Source organism: Tursiops truncatus, chromosome 15, assembly GCF_011762595.2.
Source record: "Tursiops truncatus isolate mTurTru1 chromosome 15, mTurTru1.mat.Y, whole genome shotgun sequence".
In the NCBI taxonomy this organism is placed as follows: Eukaryota; Metazoa; Chordata; class Mammalia; order Artiodactyla; family Delphinidae; genus Tursiops; species Tursiops truncatus.
Window position 1 is genome coordinate 41,712,157 of NC_047048.1, and position 22,242 is coordinate 41,734,398.

Sequence of the window (22,242 nt, forward strand, 5' to 3'; positions counted from 1 at the left end):
TTCAGCAAATTTTAAAGTGTAGCTTTAGGGACTTCCCTGGTGGCGCAGTGGTTAAGAATCCACCTGCCAGTGCAGGGGACATGGGTTCGATCCCTGGCTTGGGAAGATCCCATATGCCGCGGAGCAGCTAAGTCTGTGCACAACTACTGAGCCTGCGCTCTAGAGCCCAAGAGCCACAACAACTGAGCCCACATGCCGCAACTACTGAAGCCTGCGAGCTCTAGAGCCTGTGCTCCGCAACAAGAGAAGCCACCGCAATGAGAAGCTCACGCGTCGCAACTAGAGAAAGTTCGCGCGCAGCACCGAAGACCCAATGCAGCCAAAAAGTTAATTTAAAAAAAAAAATGTAGTTTTAGAATTATTCCACAATCAAAAAGCATGTAAAACAGTATGAAAATTCGAGCAAACAAGTGTTCTGTATCTACTTTAGCATAAGTGATTATTCTTTTTTTAAATGTAGTTTTATAATGCTCTTACTGGAATCAGTGTTTGAGTTTTTGATGTTTAACTCTCTTTAAGTTGGTAATAAATCCTGTGAAAGCGGACTTTTTAGAAATAGTTAAATGAAACCGTGTTTGTTAGCATTACTGTTTAACTCATTTACATTTCACCTGGACATTAAATATAAATTGATTTGGTGATAAACAGGTAGACAGTTACCATATTAATTCAGCATACACTGGCTTTGCCTGGTTTGTAGGTTATGGGAAGCTGGTTGGAAACAGCGGTACTACAAAAACAAATTTGATGTTGATGCAGCTGATGAGAAATTCCGACGTAAAGTTGTGCAGTCTTACGTTGAAGGACTCTGCTGGGTTCTTCGATATTATTACCAGGTACAAAGAGAATATTTTCCTCTAAACCTCTAGTTAGTCATTTTAGGAACATAATTTCTATAATAATGTGTATTATTGAGCTGTATTCTGAGATTAAACCTAGACTTCTTTTTAAGCTTCCTATTTAGAAATTCATTACTTTGAATAATATTTGTTTCTAAAGCTCCTTAGGTGTTAATATATAAACAAAGCTATTTTTTTGCTGTGTCAAAAGATTTCAACACCAGGGAGTATGGTTGAGTATACTTCGTCTTTCAAATGACTAAAGTGTAGTGTTTTTTTAATTGGAATAAAAAAATAAGTGAGGAACTAATAGATAGTCACTAAATGACTGAACAAAGGACAAAGCCTGGAAAATACTATTAAGAATTAGAAAGGAATTTGAATGATACCATTTCCTCTGTATAAGGTAGTGATGTTACTTGAAGTGCTTTCTAATTGGAGTCATCTGTATCTGACTTAAAGCCTTTGATAATTGGGATGTCAGATTGATGAGAGGTTAGGTAGACATGGGGATTGTAACACAGATAGTTAATATCTGGTTTTGTGCTCGGAGGTGAAGCAAGTTCAGTTTGGTGTGATCTGAAATTAGTAAGTAGAAAGTAATTTAATGTGCTGAGTATCAACTATAAAATATTTTAATTTCATGTTTTACTCCTACCAGGATTTTAATTCACCAGGCACAGAGTGAAAACATATATCAGGGAGACTTCTTTTTTCTATGAGTATAACTTGTTTCCGTTTTGATGGGCTTACTTAAATATTTTTATAATGAAGATAAAGTTTTCCCTGAAAATATAGGGAATAGTAAGATGAAGCTTTTGCCTGTTTTACTCTCAATCACAGTGATGTCCCTTCTTCACCTGTAGGCTCAGTAAGTGTCAGCTGCAGCTGCTCTTCATTTTATTTGATGATGGCAGCTCTAGAGTTGAAAGAAATGCCACCAAACACATTATAAGGATAAAAATCTTCACCAAATTGTGTTTGTGAATATAAAGTTTGGTATTAACTACTGATTATTAAAGGTGTTTTGCAGTATTTTTTAAATCAAGGGGCCATTGATACGAAGTAAAAAGTTCAGATTTAATCAAAATAACTTAGGACTCATGGAAAAACTTAATGCATGGAATATATACTAGAAGTCGTGCTTTATAAATAGAATATATAGGTTAACAGTCTAATTTTTATTTGTTTTTTTCTGTGTATATCATTAACATAGATTTTTGGGTTTGCTGTTTTTAATGATTGCAGGGTTGTGCGTCCTGGAAGTGGTATTATCCATTCCATTATGCACCATTCGCTTCAGACTTTGAAGGTATTGCAGATATGGCTTCTGATTTTGAGAAGGGTACCAAACCGGTAAGCTTAACTATTTAGAGCCATAAAATTTATAGAATTTTGGCTTAGATAAAAATTGTGTGTTGTATGCTAAAGTTTTTTTTTTTTTCTTTTTTACAGTTTAAACCACTGGAACAACTTATGGGGGTTTTTCCAGCTGCAAGTGGTAACTTTCTACCTCCATCATGGCGGAAGCTCATGAGTGATCCCGTGAGTCTTTTAGTATTTTGAGTGTGTTGGTAACTGGATTTTTGTCGTACATTTTACCAACATTAGCCACAATTCGTCTTGCATCTCATAGTTAAGAGAGCGAAGTGCAGGAAAAAAAGTAATAGTATTTGAGTTCTGTATATTTTTCACCACTTTATTCTTTTTCTGCTTTCCTTGGCCATCAGGACCCAACTTAGTAAAAAAAAAAATCATTTGTGTTTGGGAGAAATTCTTAGAACAGTTTTTTTATTCTCAGCCTACCTGTAAGCTATTATTTTTGGTTGTTCCAGCCTGTGTGGTGGCTGCTAGAGCTAAGGCTGGCCCGCTTGAAATCCCCTCCCAGCTGGTTTTGTGGGCGAGTAGTGAGACCCAGCTGGGAGGTGGGGTAAGTAAGCTCTTCACTCTACACTGGGTCCACAGCTGTCTGCTTTAAAATTCCTCTATAATTATGCCTTTTTTCCCCTCTTTTAAAATATAATTGTTGGGGCTTCCCTGCTGGCGCAGTGGTTAAGAATCTGCCTGCCAATGCAGGGTACATGGGTTCGAGCCCTGGTCCAGGAAGATCCCACATGCCATGGAGCAACAAAGCCCGTGTGCCACAACTACCGAGCCTGTGCTCTAGAGCCCGTGCTCCGCAACAAGAGGAGCCACCGCAGTGAGAAGCCCGTACACTGCAAAGAAGAGTAGCCTCTGCTCGCCGCAACTAGAGAAAGCCCGTGTGCAGCAACGAAGACCCAACACAGCCAAAAATAAATAAATTTATTAGTTAATTCTGTTTCACTAGACCTGCAATTTAAAGAATACTTTTTTTTTTTTTTTTTGTGGTACGCGGGCCTCTCACTGTTGTGGCCTCTCCCATTGCGGAGCACAGGCTCCGGACGCGCGCAGGCTCAGCAGCCATGGCTCACGGGCCCAGCCGCTCCGCAGCATGTGGGATCTTCCCGGACCAGAGCACGAACCCGTGTCCCCTGCATCGGCAGGCGGACTCTCAACCACTGCGCCACCAGGAAAGCCCAAGGAATACCATTTTTAAAAGGAAAGGATGCTCATTTTCTTATCAGGCATGATAACGTGATCAAATGTTATGTCCAATTCTTTGTAACAGAAATATGTGACTTCACTTTTTGAATCTTTACTTGTCTTCCTGGTATAGGATTCTAGTATAATTGACTTCTACCCAGAAGATTTTGCTGTTGATTTGAATGGGAAGAAGTATGCATGGCAAGGTAAAATTTAGACATTATTCCTTTTCGTTAAAATAATTTTCTCTTGGTAAAGCTGTGCACAAACGTGATTTATGGGATGAAAGAATTTCTATATTTTGCCATCCAAACTGGGATTAGCAATGATTGATATTTTAATAGTCACACTGTGGTAAACAATAAATGGGTTGAAATACATTAATCATATTTTTTATCTCCTTTGTGATTAATTAACGGGACTTGGGACTTGCTCCTTTCGGTCACTGACGCCTTGTGAGATTGCTGAGCAATGTAGAAACATGAGAGTGTCCATGTGGAGATTTACTTACACTCTGTGGAAACTTTTGAAAAATGTATTAGAAATTTAGTTTACATACTTAACATTAATCATACTTAGTTTATTTCTTATTTATGTGTATATTATTTTCTCATTCCATTCTTTTCACAGACTTTGTAGAAAGGATGGCAGTAAAAATTAGTACTAAATGTAAGGTGATATTTCCCACTCAAAAAATGTGTGATGACAGTAAAACACAAGAATGCCTCTCACACAGTAAGCCAATTGTTGTTTCACACCAAAGTCCCTTTCAGCAAATCATTTTAACCTCTTCTTCCACCATATATTTTTCTAGAATGATAAGCATGTTTGGTAATACCATGCTTTCATTCTTTTTCCCTGATTATTCTCTGGGGTACAGAGACCAGTAAAATAACTCAAAGAGAACTGTGGAGGAAAAGGGGAATAAATAATAATTTACCAATTGAAATAATTATGAGATTTTAGGGTTGACTTTTGATTTATGTAGTAACAGGAATTTCATATTACTTTAACAGAATGATAGTGGGAAATGCAACCCGTTGATTGGGGCTGTGCAAGTGTTGTACTCTGTGGGCATATTGTGTTATAGGTAAAAAGATTGGGGACTTAGGTTGTTTTTGAAGATGCTTTGTAGAGGAGTCACATGGAGGGAGAGGAGGCATAGGAGAACAGGAAGTAGTAAAGTAAAAATAAGTAAAGTTATTTATGTAAGTGTTCGTTAAATGAATAAGTAAGTATATAAACATGCAGATGACTTGCTGACTATCATTGTAGTATAAATTGTCTAGAGGAAAAGTAAGGCAGTGCACATCAGTTAGTTTCTCCACACCCTTGCCAATATTTATTTGGTTTTTTGATAGTAGCCATCTGGATGGGTGTGAAGTGGTATCTCACTGTGGTTTTGATTTTTCATTTCCCTAATGATTAATTATGTTGATCATTTCTTTTTGCATGTGCTTATTAGCTATTTATGTATCTTGTTTTGGAAAATTGTCTTTTCAGGTCCTTTGCCCGTTTTTGAATTGGGTTTTTGTTGTTTTATTATAGGTGTACTTTATATATTATTGATTTTGATGAAGTCCAATTTTTGTTGGACTATTTTGTTGTTGTTGCCTTTGCTTTTGGTGTCTAAGAAATCACTGCCAAATCCAGTGTCACGAAGCTTGCTCCCTACATTTTCTTCTAAGAGTTTTATAGTTCTGGCTCTTACATTTAGGACATTCAGCCATTTTGAGTTAATTTTTGTATGTGGTGTAATGTAAGGGTCCAACTTCATTGTTTTGCATGTGGATATCCATTTTCCCACCACCGGTTGTTGGAGAGACTGCCCTTTCCCCTCTGAGTGGTCTTGGCACCCTTGTTGAAAATCATTTGAGTGCATATGATGGTTTATTTCTGGGCTGTTTATTCCATTGGTCAGAATGTCTGTCTTATGCCAGCACCATACTGTTTTAATTACTGTAGCTTTGTAGTCAGTTTTGAAATCAGGAGATGTGAGTCCTCCAACTTTATTTTTCTTTTTAAAGATTCTTTTGGCTGTCTGGGGTCCCTTAAGATTCCAGATGAATTTTAGCATGGGTTTAAACTCAGACCTTTAATATTTTTATATTTTATATAAATATTTTCATTTATTAGACTCTGTAGCAAGAACATACCTTTCTTGAGGTAAAATTTACTACTGTTAGGAGATGTAGTTTTTTCTCCATACATATCTTTAAATCGTATGGAAAGTAATGATAATACTTAGTTAAGTTCTTGCCTAAGTTGAGTACATCTTAAAGTGATAGATGATAAAATGTATCTGGGTATTTTTCCAACATTTATTGACCATGTGTACTTACAATTATTATATATAATAATATAGCGTAGGGCTTCCCTGATTCCGCAGCGGTTGAGAATCTGCCTGCTAATGCAGGGGACATGGGTTTGAGCCCTGGTCTGGGAGGATCCCACATGCTGCGGAGCAACTAGGCCCGTGAGCCACAACTACTGAGCCTGCGCGTCTGGAGCCTGTGCTCCGCAGCAAGAGAGGCCGCGATAGTGAGAGGCCCGCGCACCGCGATGAAGAGTGGCCCCTGCTTGCCACAACTAGAGAAAGCCCTCGCACAGAAACGAAGACCCAACACAGCAAAAATAAATAAATTAATTAATAAATTCCTACCCCCAACATCTTCTTTAAAAAAAATAATAATATAGCATAGATATTTCGAATGCTGTGTATTTTATATATGAACAGAGAATTTAAGTAATTTGATCAGAGTCACACAGTGTCAGAACTAAGATCTGAACCCAGAGAGTCTGACCACTGTGTTTAACTAAATATTACCACTATTTGGGCTGCCTCTGGGCTGTTGAGAGGTTTAAATGAACCAAAGCATGTAACATAGGAAATAGGTGCTCAGAAAAAAGTAGCTGCTGCTACTCTCATTTTTACTATCAACTCATTCTCAAGCACTACCACTGTCACACCTGGGTGTAAGGCGTTCCTTCCTCCCTTGGCCAGTAGGGCTCATTTGTTACTTGTTAACCATATGGCTGTCATTAGCACTGCAAGTTGCTTACTGTTTGGAATTAGCTTCTGGAGTTGATATTGTAGGAAAGTCTTTCTGATAATTTGTTTAGATCCTAAGTCTAGTAGGTAGAAAATGAAAGCTAGATAATGTTGTAGTTTTTCATGTTATAACTTTTGTTAAGTGAATGACTAATTACCACTTGAACAACTTTCTAGGTTTTTTCCATCTAAGTGTTTACCAGTTTTTTAGGCCCCATAAAATTCACACTAGAAGTTAGTATTCTCAACTAGGTATTCTCCTTACTTGTAGTACAATTGAAGACGTTTCCTAACTTTGAAAATATGGTAGCTAAATAATTAATGACAACTTTGGAAACCTTTCATTTCTCATCATTTTAAAGGGAAAATATCACAAATACGGCAGTTTTGAGTGGGAGTAGTTTCAAAATTATTTAGCTTTATTTAACATTTCTCTTTGCTATTTATCTTAAAATTTTTATTTGGCCAAAATACTATTTTTACTGTATACAGCAGCACTTATTATGCTTCAATAACTTCGTATATTTTTCTAGTAATAGATATCGTATTACTGGTGTGCTTCTTTGAAGATTATGCACATGGGTCCAGATAAAGCAATGATTTCAATTCTAGCACACTCCAGGGGACAATTTTCAACCTGAAAATAATCATCTGTTTTACCCGCCCCTAAAATTTAAGCAAACAAGTGTCTAAAATTTTTGTGTGTGTAAGTTAATTATTAGGTCTTAAAATATAACAGAATATTATGCAATTTTAGAGCTGCAGGAGTCATTTCAAGTATTCTAGTTAAACAGAACTTCTGAGTATTTTTGTTGAATGATCTCTGTACAAAAGAAGAAACCAAGGTCCTAAAAAGATGAAAGGATGAACCCAAGCCTTTGGGAGATTGACTGGTTTGCCCGAGGGCATCTAGTAAGGAGGGCGAGAACAGAGAGAGGCTGGTGTCTAGGTGGCCACTTGTTCATTTAATTTAAAAATTTTATTACCACAGAGTTAAGATCAAACATGGTTTTCCATATGAGCCATTTTAAGGGTGGGGAATTTGGAATTTTTTCTTCTACATTTGAATTTTGGCTAAAGATTAGAGTTCAGTTCCCAAATGTTTTTATATTAGCAGGGATATTCTACTAGAAATGTTCATTTGGACCAGTTGGAATTTAGGTGACCCTAATAGCTGGGCGGTTGGTGTGCGTTTATGTCCCCAGGTGTGGCTCTGTTGCCGTTCGTGGATGAGCGAAGACTGCGAGCTGCCCTGGAAGAGGTGTACCCGGACCTCACCCCCGAAGAGAGTAAGGCCGACGCCCCACTCAGTCAGCAGTGAGTCTGTGGGACACAGACTTCACGTTTCCTTATAAAATTAGACCTTTTGGGCTTCCCTGGTGGCGCAGTTGTTGAGAGTCCGCCTGCCGATGCAGGGGACACGGGTTCGTGCCCAGTCTGGGAAGATCCCACATGCAGCAGAGTGGCTGGGCCGGTGAGCCATGGCTGCTGAGCCTGCGCGTCCGGAGCCTGTGCTCCGCAGCAGGAGAGGCCACGGCAGTGAGAGGCCCGTGTACCGCAAAAAAAAAAGAAAATATTAGACCTTTTTTTTTCATTTGTGAATTTTTCACAAAGGGGGCAAAATCACTGATTTTACTTCTTTGTAACAAAAGTTAAATTTGTTTCTTAAAATTTATTACCTGTAAATTGAATAGTAATTAAATCAAACTTTTAAGTTATAAGTATTAGATTTCCTCCATCTCCCTTCTTCCCTTCCTCCTCCCCTACCCCCCAAATAACAATAACTTTGCTTGAAGGTTAAGTTGAGTCAAAAGCATTTGCTCTCAGAGTGTTAACTTGAAATGTTATTTTTCACAAAAAGTAGGATTTTGTCATTAATACTGACAGTTAAAATATTGGGAAATTGCAAGGCCGGGCTCAATTGGAAAATTTATTTAATACCAGTGTAACAAACCTATAGAAATAATATCTCCATTAACCATCCTTAGGATAATTTTTGTTCTCAGATGATAAAATTAGTGTTTTCTTATAATAAGAAATTGAGTTCTGTATAAATAAGAAAACTTTGACCCTTATCTTGCAATCCCATAATAATTCAGGTATATTTTAGTATTTTTTTTTGATAGTCATTGAGTTTTGAAACCTTATCATCAAAGTTTTTTTTTCTTCTGCAGAGACATATCACCTATTTAGACCTATTGTTAAATTATTTTTCACAGACTTTTAAGTTTTTAAAATTTAGATGCATCTTTTAATTTTGTTGTCATAAAAATTGCTCTTGCAGATACAATGGTTTGATCTTTATTCTTTTCCTACTTTCCCCCCAGCTAGAAGAAACAGTCTTGGAGGTGATGTCTTATTTGTGGGGAAACATCACCCACTGCACGACTTCCTTTTAGAGCTGTACAAGACAGGTTCCACAGAGGTACGGTCTCCCTTCCAACATGAAGTGTTTTTAAACAGTATATTTATTTGGTTAATTAATCAGGAATACCTAGTTAATTAATCAGGAATACCCTTTTTAAATTTGGTAAAATATAAACATGATTTACCATTTCAAGCATTTTTAAGTGTATAATTCTGTGGCATTAAGACCATGTACAAAGTTGTGCAACTACCACCAACTGTCCGTTTCCAGAACTTCATCTTCCCCATCAGAAGCTCTGTACCCATTAAACAACATTAAACACTGCCTCTCCATCCTCCCCTCCTCCCAGCCTCTGGTAACCTCTCTTCTTCTTTCTGACTCTATGAATTTGTCTAATCTTGATACCTCACGTAAGTCGCATCATACAGTAGTATTTGTCCTCTTGTGTCTGGCTCACTTGGCTTAGCATAATTTTTCAAGGTTCAGCCATCTTGTGTTAGAATTTCCTTCCTTTTATGGTTGAATAATATTCCATTGTGTGTATACCCTACATTTTGTTTATCCACTCATCTGTTGATGGGAACTTCAGTGGTTTCCACCTTTTAGCTGTTAGGAATGTTACTCCTGTGAACGTTGACGAACAAGCATATGTTTTAGTCCCTGCTTTCCAGTCTTTCGGGTGTATAATCAGGGCTGTGTTTTTCCACAGTCAGTGGATGTACCACCTGAACTATGCCATGGGATTCAAGGAAAGTTTTCTTTGGATGAAGAAGCCATTCTTCCAGATCAGTAAGTATTCATTGTATATAATTGAAGCGATTGGGAGGATGTATAGTTAGCATTTTTACTTTGTTGCCTAAATGTTTCATTTTCTAGTAATAATGAGAAAGTAGTGAGAAAACAAAACAACAACAGAATACCCCTGGACTAAAAAAAGACTTGGGGTCAAAGCCCAGCTCTTGGGGCAATCCGCAAGGTCAAAACTATTTTCATAATAATACTAAGGTGTTATGATGCTGTTTGCCTTTCTCTTTTCCTCCCTTGAGTGTATGGTGGAGTTTTCCAGAGGCTAAATGTAGTGTGATACCTCAAGAGATTGAATCAGAAGTGGATAACAGAATCCAGCTATTAAGATAGATACTAAGCCATGTATTAAAGAAAGTTAAAACAGTAACATTCTTCTCATTTGTTTTTGTTTTGCTTTGTAAAATATAGTGTTTTTTTCATAAAAATGTTATATAAATTAATGGTAGGTTTATTACTAAATTGTCTTATTAGGTTTTCAATAGTAGGTTTATTAGTATTATCTTTAAATTAGTGTTTAAAAAATTTCTTAGTTTTAATTTTTAATAGGTAAATATTGACAGATATAACCAACATGAACAGAAGTTCTTTGGGGTCCTCAATTGATAAGAGTGTAAAGGGGCTCTGAGATCAGAGTTTGAGAACTGCTGCTCAAGGGTATATAGATCCAGGAATAGAATTGCGGGTCATAAAATATGTGTATCTTCATCTTTTCTAGATAATATCGGGGGGGGGGTTTCCAAAGTGATTACACTGTTTTATAATCTGTGTCAGTTTGTGAGAGATCCTGTTGCTCTGTTCTCGTAAACTCTTGGGATTGTCACGACCTTACGTTTTGTCAATTTGGTGGATGCTTGTTGGGATCTTGGGGTTGACAGTTGTATTTCTCTGATGACTAATGAAATTGAATGCTGTATGGTATATCTCTTAACTATTTGGTTTTCCTCATTTATGAAATACCTGTTCTGTTTTCCTGTTAAGTTATCTGTCCCCCCACCTCCCCCTTTTTGGTTTGTAGGTATTCTTTACAAATTCTGATAAAAGCCCTTTGCCCATAATTGTTTTCTGTTAGTGAGATTACAAGCAAGGAAGACAAGGCCCTTTTTTAAAGATATATACGATTATATTGTTTTGCTGGTGCATTTTAATGATTTCCTCAGAAACATAGCAACATCTTGCTTCCACTTATCCAAAAGGTTACGATTCACAAATAGATGGTTCTTCTCTTGTTTCTTTTTAGAATAGTATGTTCTCCTGTTCCCATGTTAAGGGATCTGACACAGAACGCTGCGATCAGGTAAGTTTCCCCAAACTGCTGACATTTGCCCAGAATGCAGCTCTGAACTTGCAGATAAGTTTAAGAAGACTGGTTCACCGGGAAATGGTAGCTGTTATTCCAGCAGTGCTTTGAGATTGGAGAGTCCCTGTGTTGCAGACCTCCTAGTAGACCCTCTTGACTTTAAATTATGTATATTGTTAAGGTTACTGATTTAACAAGCTTGCTTCTCTGCTTTCTGGTTTCCCCTAACAACCTCTAATTCTTCCTGGATTAGAAAAGTGGGAGGCAGAAAGTAGGAGTTTCCAGGAGTAGTTTGCTGTGTATGTGCAAACAGACCTCTTCACCCCAGAGGCCCACACAGCTTCACCGTATTGTAAGACTATTTATTACATTTATGGTCGTGGCCCTGCTGAGTTTAAAAACAAAACTGTTACTATACTTTATTTTGGTTAAGATGAGATAGACGAATTTGTGGAATTTTTTTATCAACAATTTTAAACTTAAGGGGCTAATTTCTGCTATCTGGAAAACTTATACTTCATTTCTTCAATGGTGACAGCATTTTCTACTGAGTATGTAAAATATAATATAGCTATTTAGATAAAAATCAAACTTACTACTCATTTATGTAACTGTTGTATGTAAGTACTAATCTTGATGGCAGGGTTTATGTTTTTGTTTTCTTCAGTCTTTAGATGAGAGTAGGGCAAATATTCTAGTAATTCAAGGATTTTGTAAAAGCTGTTCCTGAATACTCCTTTATTTCTCTCATTCTCAGGGAATATTTTGGATTTTACTTAGATTTCTCATTGTGACGTATAAGCATGTTTATTTTCCTGTCTTTCATGGCTTTAGAGAGCAACTGCCATTCTAGAAAGGCTTTTACGTAAAGAAAACCATTGTGAATTTGGAAAATCTTCCTAAACCAGTTGCCTTTATTTATCTCTACCCACAATTTTAGTTTATCTTTGCACATAATTCGTCCTGGCTCTTTGTCTGTGGGCTCTTTTGTTAAGGGTGGGATTCAGAACCGTAAGCCAAGCTGCTGTGCCCACCACAAACAGTCTGGCTGCGGCAGAGCCAGTGTGGACTCTGTGTATTAACCCCTGGGGTCTTTGGCTCCCAGCCGAGCTTCAGGCCAGTTAACTCCCACCTGTCCTCTCTGTTTGCTGTGCTCCTCAATTTCTCAGCATGTTCTCAAGGGTCTTCCTTCACAGCCCTCTAGAAATAGTTAATTCATCTTAACTATCTAATTAGGATAGAGACTTGCGCAAGGGAAGAGTTACAAACTTGACAGATCCTGGAGTTTTTGTTTGTATGATGATATGGTGGTGGTGATTTCTGAGCCTGAAATGGCCTTTGGTGTTGTTTAGTATCCACTGTTTTTACAAGATTTATTAATTTATAAAAGAAATCTGAGATTCAGCTGTATATTCAAGTATATATTGAATATAACTTCATAATAAAATTGACTTAATTGAGTTGATTTCCTAGAGATTTCGTGAAAGACCAAAGTGTTAACTCTTACCGTATGAGGTGATTTTCAGTGTTTTCTCTGAGGGATCATGTTGAGGCTGAGATGCAGTTTACTGTAGTTTTGCGTGTGTTTGTTTCAGGGTTTCTTGTGTAGCCCAGTGTTTTTTTTTTTTTGCTTTATAAACAAAAAATCTGAAAAGGTAGCTTCCATAGTCAGCTGCCAGTTCTGTTTTGACTCTTGATATTTTCCCCCTTCTCTGTTTGCATGCATCTGGTATTGCATTCCATGTTTGAGAAGTTGTTTCCTCACATTGACTTTAGGTAGATTCTTCCCATCGTGTTAGGTCTTATCTATAGTATTGAGAAAGTATATTTTAGAAGTTATTGAAGTGTCTTAAATTCATAGAAGGATTCTTAAAGAATACAATCAGCAGTTACCTAGGATTTTTTTTTCCAATTCTGATTCCATAAGTCGTTCAACATAGTAGTAGTTTAACTTTGAACAGAGCTGAGCTATCTCCCTGAATTTTCCTCAGTCTGCTCTTCCTCCACCATTGTAATTTGCTTAGCATAGTATTTTAGAATAATTCTTTGTCAAATTTAAACATATAAAACCTGTATATGATTTTTAAATTACAAAAAAGTTATCTTCCTGGTGTAGCAGCACAATTTTCTATCCATCTGGGGGAGTAGATGCACACACACCCCCTTGGTCTCACCTCGGACTCTGTGTCCACACTGGCTGCTTTGTTCTGCGCCCCTCACACGCCTCCTTGCCCATCTCTCCGTTCTGTCCCTCGACCTCCTGTTCCCCCAGATGCCCAGACTTAGGAGCTTTGGCTTCTCACTTTACAGGACTCCATGTACCTACACCACTGCTCTGGAATATTTTTTTCTTCCCAATTATTTTTCATATCTGGCTTTTCCCAGTGAGCCTGTTCTGTACTCGCTCCTCCTGGATTACCGTAGTGCTCTCCCAGCTGATTTTTTTTTTTAATGCCACCTTCCTTCCCACTGAATCTGTTGTCTCATCTTTCTTAAACACTGCCACCCCTCGGCGATCTTTGGTTCCTGCCCTAATTTGGTGGAGCCGTGCTCTGTGCCTGAGTGCCCACAGCTCCTCAGGGACACCTCCTCCTTGCTCTCTAGGCTGGTCCCTTCCGTGTCCCACTCATCTCTGTGCCTTCCTCCCAGTGCTTGGAATGCTCTTCCCTTTGCCTACCCTTCATTGCTTTTCTTCTCTTCTCAAAGGTAATCTGGGTTTATGTAATCTTTAGAGATGTTTTCATTAGTAGCATTGTCAGATTTCTCTTTTTCTCTCATGGCACCTGGCATCCTTCTAAACCCATGTAAAAGCTTGGCTTTCATAGTGTTGGAACCTGTGTTTGCCAGATTCTTCTAAGAGCCCAGACTTACTTCTTCAGAGGACTGCTTCTCAAACGTTCTGTGTTCACTTTTGGATGGATCAGGCAAGGGATAGAATGTTTTCTGTCTTCAAGGAGATGTTTTTAAAATGTGGATGTACGTGAAGATAGATTTTTAATGTAATGACCATTACTGCCATGTTTGTAAGACTCATGGTTGGCAAGCAGGTAACTTGAGATCCAAAACCTGAAGAAGTGGAGGACACACGGAATCAGTAACAGAGTTGATGGTTGGGAACACTTGGGAGGGTTTAACTTTCACTGCCTGTAATACTTCATAGGACACAGCTGGTTAACCTCCTCTGATAGGATGTCAGAAAAGACATTGTTAAGTCCTATAAACTCTTTAAGTGCTTTAAAATGTCAAGTATATGAATCGTGAACAGTTTGCAGTGGTTTGCTGATTGAGCATTAATTATGGAATGTATCAGGGAAAGGTAAAAATGAAAAGATTTCTGGAGTTTTCTGCTTTCTTTGTGATGTGTCCTAGCACTCTCAAACAATAGTAGTACTTAAATAGCGTTTATAAGGATAATTCTTAAAGTGAATGGAATTGGAAAAGGTGTTGTGCATTCTGGTTTTTTTCTATTGAGACTTTGCTGCAAAGTGTCTAAAGTGCTACTTGTGATAAAAATAAAAGCACTGTTCAGTTTCCTTACTTTACAACTATGCTTAGGTTTAAAATTTTTAATTTATATTGTCCTTAGTGTGTTTATGAAGACAATTAAGTGATTAAAATAATAGGGAGGTTACCTAACCAAGGAGGGGATCTACTGTACAAGCCCTCGTCGGAGTTGGTCTGGAGGGTAGAAGCTTATGCTGGCTGACTCGGCGCTGTTCCACCTCGAGGGAGTGGTTAAACCCCCTCCGCTGTTCACCAGTTAGATGAAACAATATGAATCTTCGCACCGTTCTCTGACCTTAGCCGGGCAGCCTGTTGGGTCCAGAGGTTCTTCTGTTAACTCGTCTCCTCCCTGAGGGTGCTTCTGACTTTATCTCCATATTACTGCTTTCCCTCCCCAGTAAACTCTCCACAATTAATGCCTCTTGTTTCTAATGGTGGGAATTTCTCAGAGTAATCTATATTTTTTCCCCGTTATTTTTATTTATATATTTTAGTATAATGGAATTATTTCCATTATTTTTAATGCTCTACCTATAAAAATTTGAATTACGTTAACCTGAAAAAAACCAAAAGCACTTTGAAAGTTTGGATCCAAATAAAAAGTTACCCTTTGGACCTTTGCCTAATGGGTTCCTGCCTAAGTCTGTTTTACTTTTAGGAAGTTTAAGTTGTGGCTGATGTTATCACATTGGAAAAAAGTACAGTAGAGTTGTGCTTTAGCTTCTGTTGTTACTTTAGTTTCTAGAAACATAATAGTTCTTAGTATATATTTTGGGGAACAAATTAAAATACAAAAAATATCACAACCAGTCAAAGCTTAACTCTTTCTAGGAGAGAATAAGTCTTCAAATTGTTCTCAAAGATCCAAGGGGAATGAATGCTTTAATCTTTCAGATCATAAGTTGTGTCCCTTGTCCCTTCAGTGGGGGACCTCCAAACTTATTTTTAAATACTGCTTTTCTGTCTCCCAATGGCTTGAACCATATTAAGTATAAGATCACACTGTTGAGTGTAGTTCTGAGGGGAAGTGGGAGAGATATTGGAGATTGTTTTCTTATTAGCTTGGAAATGTTTTCCCTTTCAGAGCATGAACATGGATAGTGGAATTTTAAAAACAGTTTTATTGAGGAATAATTGACATATAATAAACTGCACATATTTGATGAATAAATGGATTTGTTTTCTCAAACATTACCTTCAGCTCTCATTAAACCTCTTGTAACCGTTGTCTTTCGAGAGAGATTATCCCTATGACCTGGGATTCTCTCTTCTCCCTGGGAGCTTGTTACTTGGCTGTTTCTTTCACTTCTTAGTTTCAGCTCTTTCTATGCGCGCCTTGCAGGTGTTCCCCTAGAGCCCTCACCTAAGCATGATCTTCCTTCCAGCTCCAGCCCTGCCATTTCTTTAGCTCACCCAGCATTCCCTAGGCTAGGACTGTGACCTCCTTTTGGTTCTCGCCCCATCTTTCTAATGCAGTGTGGCCGGGTGGTTCTTTCTGAATTGCATCTTGGATTGCTTTTACTCTCTGACAACTTGAAGTGGCCTTACGTTGTGGTCAGAACAAGCCCTTCATGACAACATTCCAGTTCAACCAGGCCGTCTTACTGCCCACTTCTGTTCACATACTTTTTCATTCCAGTTCAGCCCTTCTCAACCGGGGTCCCACCTGAGAATTAAGTCTTGCGAACTTAAAGCATCTACTGCATGTAATGAACCAGTTTGTATCCTGTGCCTTTAGAATGGCACTGGTTATGTATCTTCCTTGGGAGAACTGAGAATGTATGTAGTCACTCAAATCATTTTTTGTAGGGCTTGTTACTTCTCTCCCAGATCCCCATTGAGAAGGCTGCTCCAATTAAACGGAGCTACCCCTTTCCATGTCTGTTCCATCCTGCAGCCAGTCCTGTCCCACCTTCAACCATAGCCTGTTAGGTGCTGCCTTCCTTGGTCCCAGGTGAAAGGCCCCCCTCCCCCATACATACATGCATTTAGCCCACACTCACAAGGGCGTGTGTGTGGAAGGCATGTGCACTCACATGCTTTGATTCAGCATCTTTCCTGTGCCTGTTGTTGCCTTTTCCACTTTCTTCCTTATTAAACTGTTATTAAACCTTTTCTGTCTATTTCCCCTATTAGAAGGGGAGGCAGGCTCCGTGCTTGGTCAGCGTTTGTGCCCCTGATCCCACCGTGAGACCGTGTATGCAGTGGGCACTCTGAAAATTTGTTTGGTAAACTGCCGAAAAGGCCTGCTGACACTAAGAGAAGTATTTTGAGATACTTTAGTTGCAAGTCTTGCTTTATCACCAGATTTCTCTCTCTCTCTCTCTCTCTTTTTTTTTGGCCACTCCACGTGGCTTGTGAGATCTTAGTTCCCCGACCAGGGATCGAACCTGTGTCCCCTGCAGTAGAAGCTCGGAGTCCTAACCACTGGACTGCCAGTGAAGTCCCCAGTTTTCTCTCTTTACTATGTATCTGCAAAGCCCTAACAGACCCAGATACCTATCTCTTTCTCTTTCACCCTCTTAAACCTTTCATACTGCCTGTCGTGCCTGGCCCTGCCCTAAGCCATCTGGAATAGAGAACATCTGAGATAAAGACAGTTGCGGTGAAGAGTGAGTTTGTAAGAGGAACAGATTGAATAAATGAAGTGTTGTTCAGCTGTTCTTGAGCTTATAGCATCTTTATTATAAATGAAACTATTTTTGTGTACTTAAAATATACAGTTAAATCCTACTGCAACGAAAATTTCTCTATAGCAGATGGGCCCTAATTATTTTAAGTGGCAGTATTTGAAGAGGAAAAAAAAGTTAGCTATCTAAAATGTCAACCAGTTCAATAAAACCTTTTTTCACTGATTGCAACTGTAATCTGTAATCTTTGGAGGATCTTTGGAGAATATAAAAAAGCAAAAAGAAGGAAAGGAAATGGTTGAATGTGCAAGTAACCTTTTGGTGAATGTGTGTCTAGTCTGTTGCATGTGTACTTTTCCCACGTCATTAAGTATTTTGTTACATTTTAAAAAATATCAATTGAGCATACCGTTTTTAGAAAGAACCATAGTTTCTTTAACCAGTCCACTATTGTCCATACACTTAGGTTTTACAGTTTTTCAACATTATGAATACTGATGTTATGAGCATCCTTAAGTATAAACCAGGCGCGTATCCAGAGTCCTAGAAGAGACGTTGCTGTGTCAGAAGGAAGACTTGTGTGCTTTGGGAGGCGCCTGCACACACACACACACACCCCACCAGAAAGGAGTTTGGCCCAGCTTGTTAGTCTGAATGTACAGCCTTTGTGTAGTGTTCAAATGGTGACTGTTACATTATCACAGAAACACACATTAGTAGAGCAGGATACAGGCTTCCAACTGGGATGTTTTGTGTTTTTTCCCCTGTGGATTATTTGTGTTCTTTTTTGATTTTGCAAATGTTTCTGTTGTTGTTTGCATCTTTCTTGTAACAAGAGCTGATCTTCTCTAAGATGCCAGAGGGAGGGTCTTTCCCATGGCCTGAACAAAATGAAAGGTGTTTTTTATTTTTTGTTGTTGGAAACCTCTTGGACCTGTCTCTGATATTATACTGGAATTTCTCAAGAGTTGGTCAGGCAGTGTCTGTTATTTCTCTGTGATCACTCACAATTAGCTTGAACATGACTGTTGCACAGAAAGTTACACGAGGGCCATCCTGGAAATTAGTGGCGGTTTGGTGAGGAAGATGTTTAGCCATTTGGCAATTTGGCAAAATCCAGTGACTAAGATCATTTTTTTTCTTTTCTTTTCTTTTTTTTTTTTTTTTTTATGAAAGCTTATTTATTTATTTATTTATTTATGTTTGCTGTGTTGGGTCTTCGTTTCTGTGCGTGGCTTTCTCTAGTTGCAGCGAGCGGGGTCCGCTCTTCATTACGGTGCGCGGGCCTCTCACTATCGCGGCCTCTCTTGTTGCAGAGCACAAGCTCCAGATGCGCAGGCTCAGTAATTGTGGCTCACGAGCCTAGTTGCTCCTCGGCATGTGGGATTTTCCCAGACCAGGGCTCGAACCCATGTCCCCTGCATTGGCAGGCGGATTCTCAACCACTGCGCCACCAGGGAAGCCCCTAAGATCATTTTTGGAGAACATTTGAATTTTAGTTATTCTGTGTAAAGGTCAAAAGTGCCTAGTTCCTTGGTGGCCTAGTGGTTATGATTCCAGGCTTCCACTGCCGGGGCCCAGAGTCAGTCCCTGGTGGGGGAACTGAGATCCTGCAAGCCACGCAGTGAGGCCAAAAAAAAATAAATAAAATAACGGTGAAAAGTACCTGAGTTTACATGATAGTTAAGTGAGGCTAATCCAGTGTAATCACTAAATTGTGTATTGTTCTCTTCTAGTATTAATTTTAAAGACCCACAGTTTGCTGAAGATTACGTTTTTAAAGCCATAATGCTTCCGGGAGCAAGGTAAACAACAGTGCATCTATAAAACTCTCCAGGTTTATTTTGTGTAAACGAAGTTCATCCCTATAACTAAATTTTGTATTTTCAAATGGTTAGAAAACCTGCACCGGTACTGAAACCTGGCGACTGGGAGAAATCCAGCAATGGGCGGCAGTGGAAGCCCCAGCTCGGCTTTAACCGGGACCGGCGGCCCGTCCACCTGGATCCAGCGGCCTTCAGGGCTTTGGGGTGAGTGGTAGGTTTCTCTGTGTGTGTATTTTGCTTTTTCTGGGTCTTCCACAAAGCATTAAGTCAGCATTTATGCCACAAATATTTAATATTTAATTAAATACAACTATTTTGCAGATATTTTAATGACTTTGATACTTTTCTGCTTTTCTTCATTTTTTAAAATTCACTTCTGTTTCTTTGGTCTGTATATTGCTTTATGTGTTGCTTGAGAATTCCGTTATTTTCTCTTAAGAGATTTTGCTGTCTAGAAGACTGTTATTTCAAAAGAATAAAACATGCTCTTTACCCTCAAGAAAGTTCTGGCCGAGTTCATGTCCGGGTGTCCCCAGTACCTCTGAGCAGAGCCATCACCTCCGGGGCTTGTACCCAAGCACTGATGTCTCCGTGCTGCCTTAATGTGTTTTCTGGCCTGTTAGTCAGGTTGAGTCTCTTTTAAGATGTCTGCTGGCCATTTGTATCTCCTCTGCTGTGAATTTCTGATTTTTATCCTTTGCCCTTATTAGCTATCAAATTGTCTTTTTCCTAGTTATGGAGACAACCGTATATAAAAGAGGGAGCTTTGAAACGGTAACACATAAAGCTGGGATAAAAAGAGCAATGTGCTGGGGTAAATATTAATGAGTTATCATCTATGAATTAATGATGATAACTCAAAAATAGATATTTCCAATTCATAGGAAAACCTTAAGATTCAAAATGGGATTTAGGCAGTAGGTTACCATCAGCAGCGTGTACTTTATACAGTGGCTAGTAAGGGACAGTGGGGTCATGGGTTTTGGATCCTAAACGTCTGGATCAGATGCCTTGTCTACCACTTGATATGTTTGTTCACGTTACTGAACCGCCCTGTGCCTCCATTTCCTGTGTGTAAAATGGGAATCATAATCACACCTACTTAACTCATGAAGTTGTTGTGGGGATTAACTGCTTAGGATAGTTTCTATTGTGGTTGGTTGGTCGTCTTCATTCTTAATAGTAAAAGAAATGCAAATCTAAAATATTCTTAAAAGATTTCTTTTTTGCATTATTTCAGCCATTTTGGAAAGCAACATAGAAATACCTCTAAATAGAGTTTTAAGTTCTGAAGGTACTCTGAACTTTTGATCCAGATTCCTGCTTATTGGAATTTATCCTGAGAAGATATTTTAGAGGAGCCTGGTTATATGCCCAGATCTCTCTAGGCATTGTTGTCTATACTACTGGTACTAAATGGTGGACTAGTTTAGTAAAATATGAGATATCAACATGTAAATATTCTATAGGTATAGATGTTAACACCTAGGAAGACTATGAAAGATATAGGGAAATGTTTGATATATCAGTAGTAAACTGAAAATAGTAAGATATAGAGTAGTAGTATATACAGTTGACCCTTGAACATCTCTGGGGTTAGGGGCACTGACCCTCTGAGCAGTCGAAAATCCTCAACCGTGGATTGTATAGGACTCTAGTATTTACTATTGAAAACAATCCACCTATAAGTCGACCTGCGCAGTTCAAACGCACGTTGTTCAAGGGTCAACTGCGTAGCGATAGCAACAGCATGGGTCTTTGAGGACAAAACAAAATATAATGCAAAAAAAGAGAAATAGACTCAGATTATTTTTTGCATAAAGTAATTAATATTTACATGATTATTAAAAATCTTTGGTGTGATAAGTGAATATTTGCTGTCACCATTATCGGGTACTGTTTTGAACTTTGTCCATTATAAATCTTTTAAATTTGCATTGTCTTAATCAGATCTAATAGTACAAAGACGGCTGCCAACATTTATTTATTACGTGTTGGATATATGTCTATATAATTGTTTTGCTGGCTGGGGGGTCCTTTTATAGCCATGTTATGCCCAGAGGCTCTGGAACTGGAGTTTACAGCAATGCTGCACCACCACCTGCGACTTACCAGGGAAACTTGTACCGGCCACTGTTGAGAGGACAAGCCCAGATTCCAAAGCTTATGTCAAGTAAGTTTTCAGTAATGGATTATTTTACCTGCTAAATTAAGTACTGCAACAAAGGGTGGCTTCTGATCTTCATTGCTAAAAAGATTTATTATGTCAGTGCAGACATAGTGGACTTAAAAACGTAATGTTTAGAAGAATTATAAGAGAATACTTCATACAGACTTTCAGATATTTTTATCTTATCTGTATATAGTTAATTGAATAATATGAATTGGATTTCTTATTTTCATTTCTAAATCTGCTTCTGGGTGAACATATGCAGAAAAAGGTATGCCAAACAAGCTCCTGTTTATCCATTAATACAGGTAATGGGGCAGTAGACATGGAATTGGAATTACTTGAAAGACAACAGTATCTGTTTCTTAATTCAAATTGTATCTTAGTAACTGCCTAACATAAAGACAGGCGTTGCCTTAGGTAGAAATATGCCTTTAACCTTGTGGTTCTGTGAAGACTGTGGCCTTTCCTTGACCCCTTATAACTTGTTTTGTGGGCAGAAGTGAATCAGAAATGTTAACTGTGAAAGTGATTGTATGGCATTTGGATTGCAGTGGAAATGGGAGAAAATAGTTGAGTGTTGGGCTTCGGACTTTGTATTAATTTTAAACTGTATCCCCATTAACTGTTGTGTCTGAGCTCTGTGGCCGGGCTTATTTTCAGGGAAGTGTAGGTCACGTGCCAAGTTCTCAGAGCCCTTCCTTTGTGAAGCCTGTGCTTCTGCGTTCCGGGTTGTCTGGTTGCTGCCCCACCAGTCAGCCCCTGCGTGGGGAGGAGGGAGACAATGTGGCAAGATGCTAACATTTGTTAAATCCAATTGTTGTAGCATTTAAGTTTTTTTCTGAATGTTTCAAATAGTTGATAAAAATCAAATTTAGAAAAAACAGGAAGGGCTACTCTATTGCAGAGAACCCTTAGAACTCCTTTTAAACCAGTTACACCTGTCAAAGAAAGAACCAGATTAAAGTGAGGATTGTTGGGAAATACTTATGCTTTGTACTTAGTATTGTTTGCATGCTGATTTAGTTACAAAACCATTTTTAACCTGAAGCCCTGTAAGAAAGGAGTTCTGATGGTCTCCTTCTCTCAGGGTCCTGTTTTCACCGTGTTCTGTCTGTCTGTCTGTCTGTGTGTCTCTCTGTGTGGCTTAATGACACTGAATGGCGCATTGTTAGACTCCACCA

General features: G+C 38.6%; 1 protein-coding gene across 1 annotated transcript in view; it reads left to right on the forward strand.

The window, feature by feature from the left end:
* Window positions 1–22,242, forward strand: part of XRN2 (5'-3' exoribonuclease 2) — an 80,017-nt gene that overhangs the window by 39,959 nt on the left and 17,816 nt on the right. Inside the window, exons 17-27 of the mRNA XM_019927554.3 lie at window positions 701–836; window positions 2,088–2,195; window positions 2,295–2,384; window positions 3,538–3,610; window positions 7,662–7,745; window positions 8,784–8,881; window positions 9,534–9,613; window positions 10,869–10,925; window positions 18,799–18,867; window positions 18,961–19,092; window positions 20,934–21,061. Coding sequence (XP_019783113.1) covers window positions 701–836; window positions 2,088–2,195; window positions 2,295–2,384; window positions 3,538–3,610; window positions 7,662–7,745; window positions 8,784–8,881; window positions 9,534–9,613; window positions 10,869–10,925; window positions 18,799–18,867; window positions 18,961–19,092; window positions 20,934–21,061 — 1,055 coding nt within the window. The remainder of the gene's footprint in view (window positions 1–700; window positions 837–2,087; window positions 2,196–2,294; window positions 2,385–3,537; window positions 3,611–7,661; window positions 7,746–8,783; window positions 8,882–9,533; window positions 9,614–10,868; window positions 10,926–18,798; window positions 18,868–18,960; window positions 19,093–20,933; window positions 21,062–22,242) is intronic.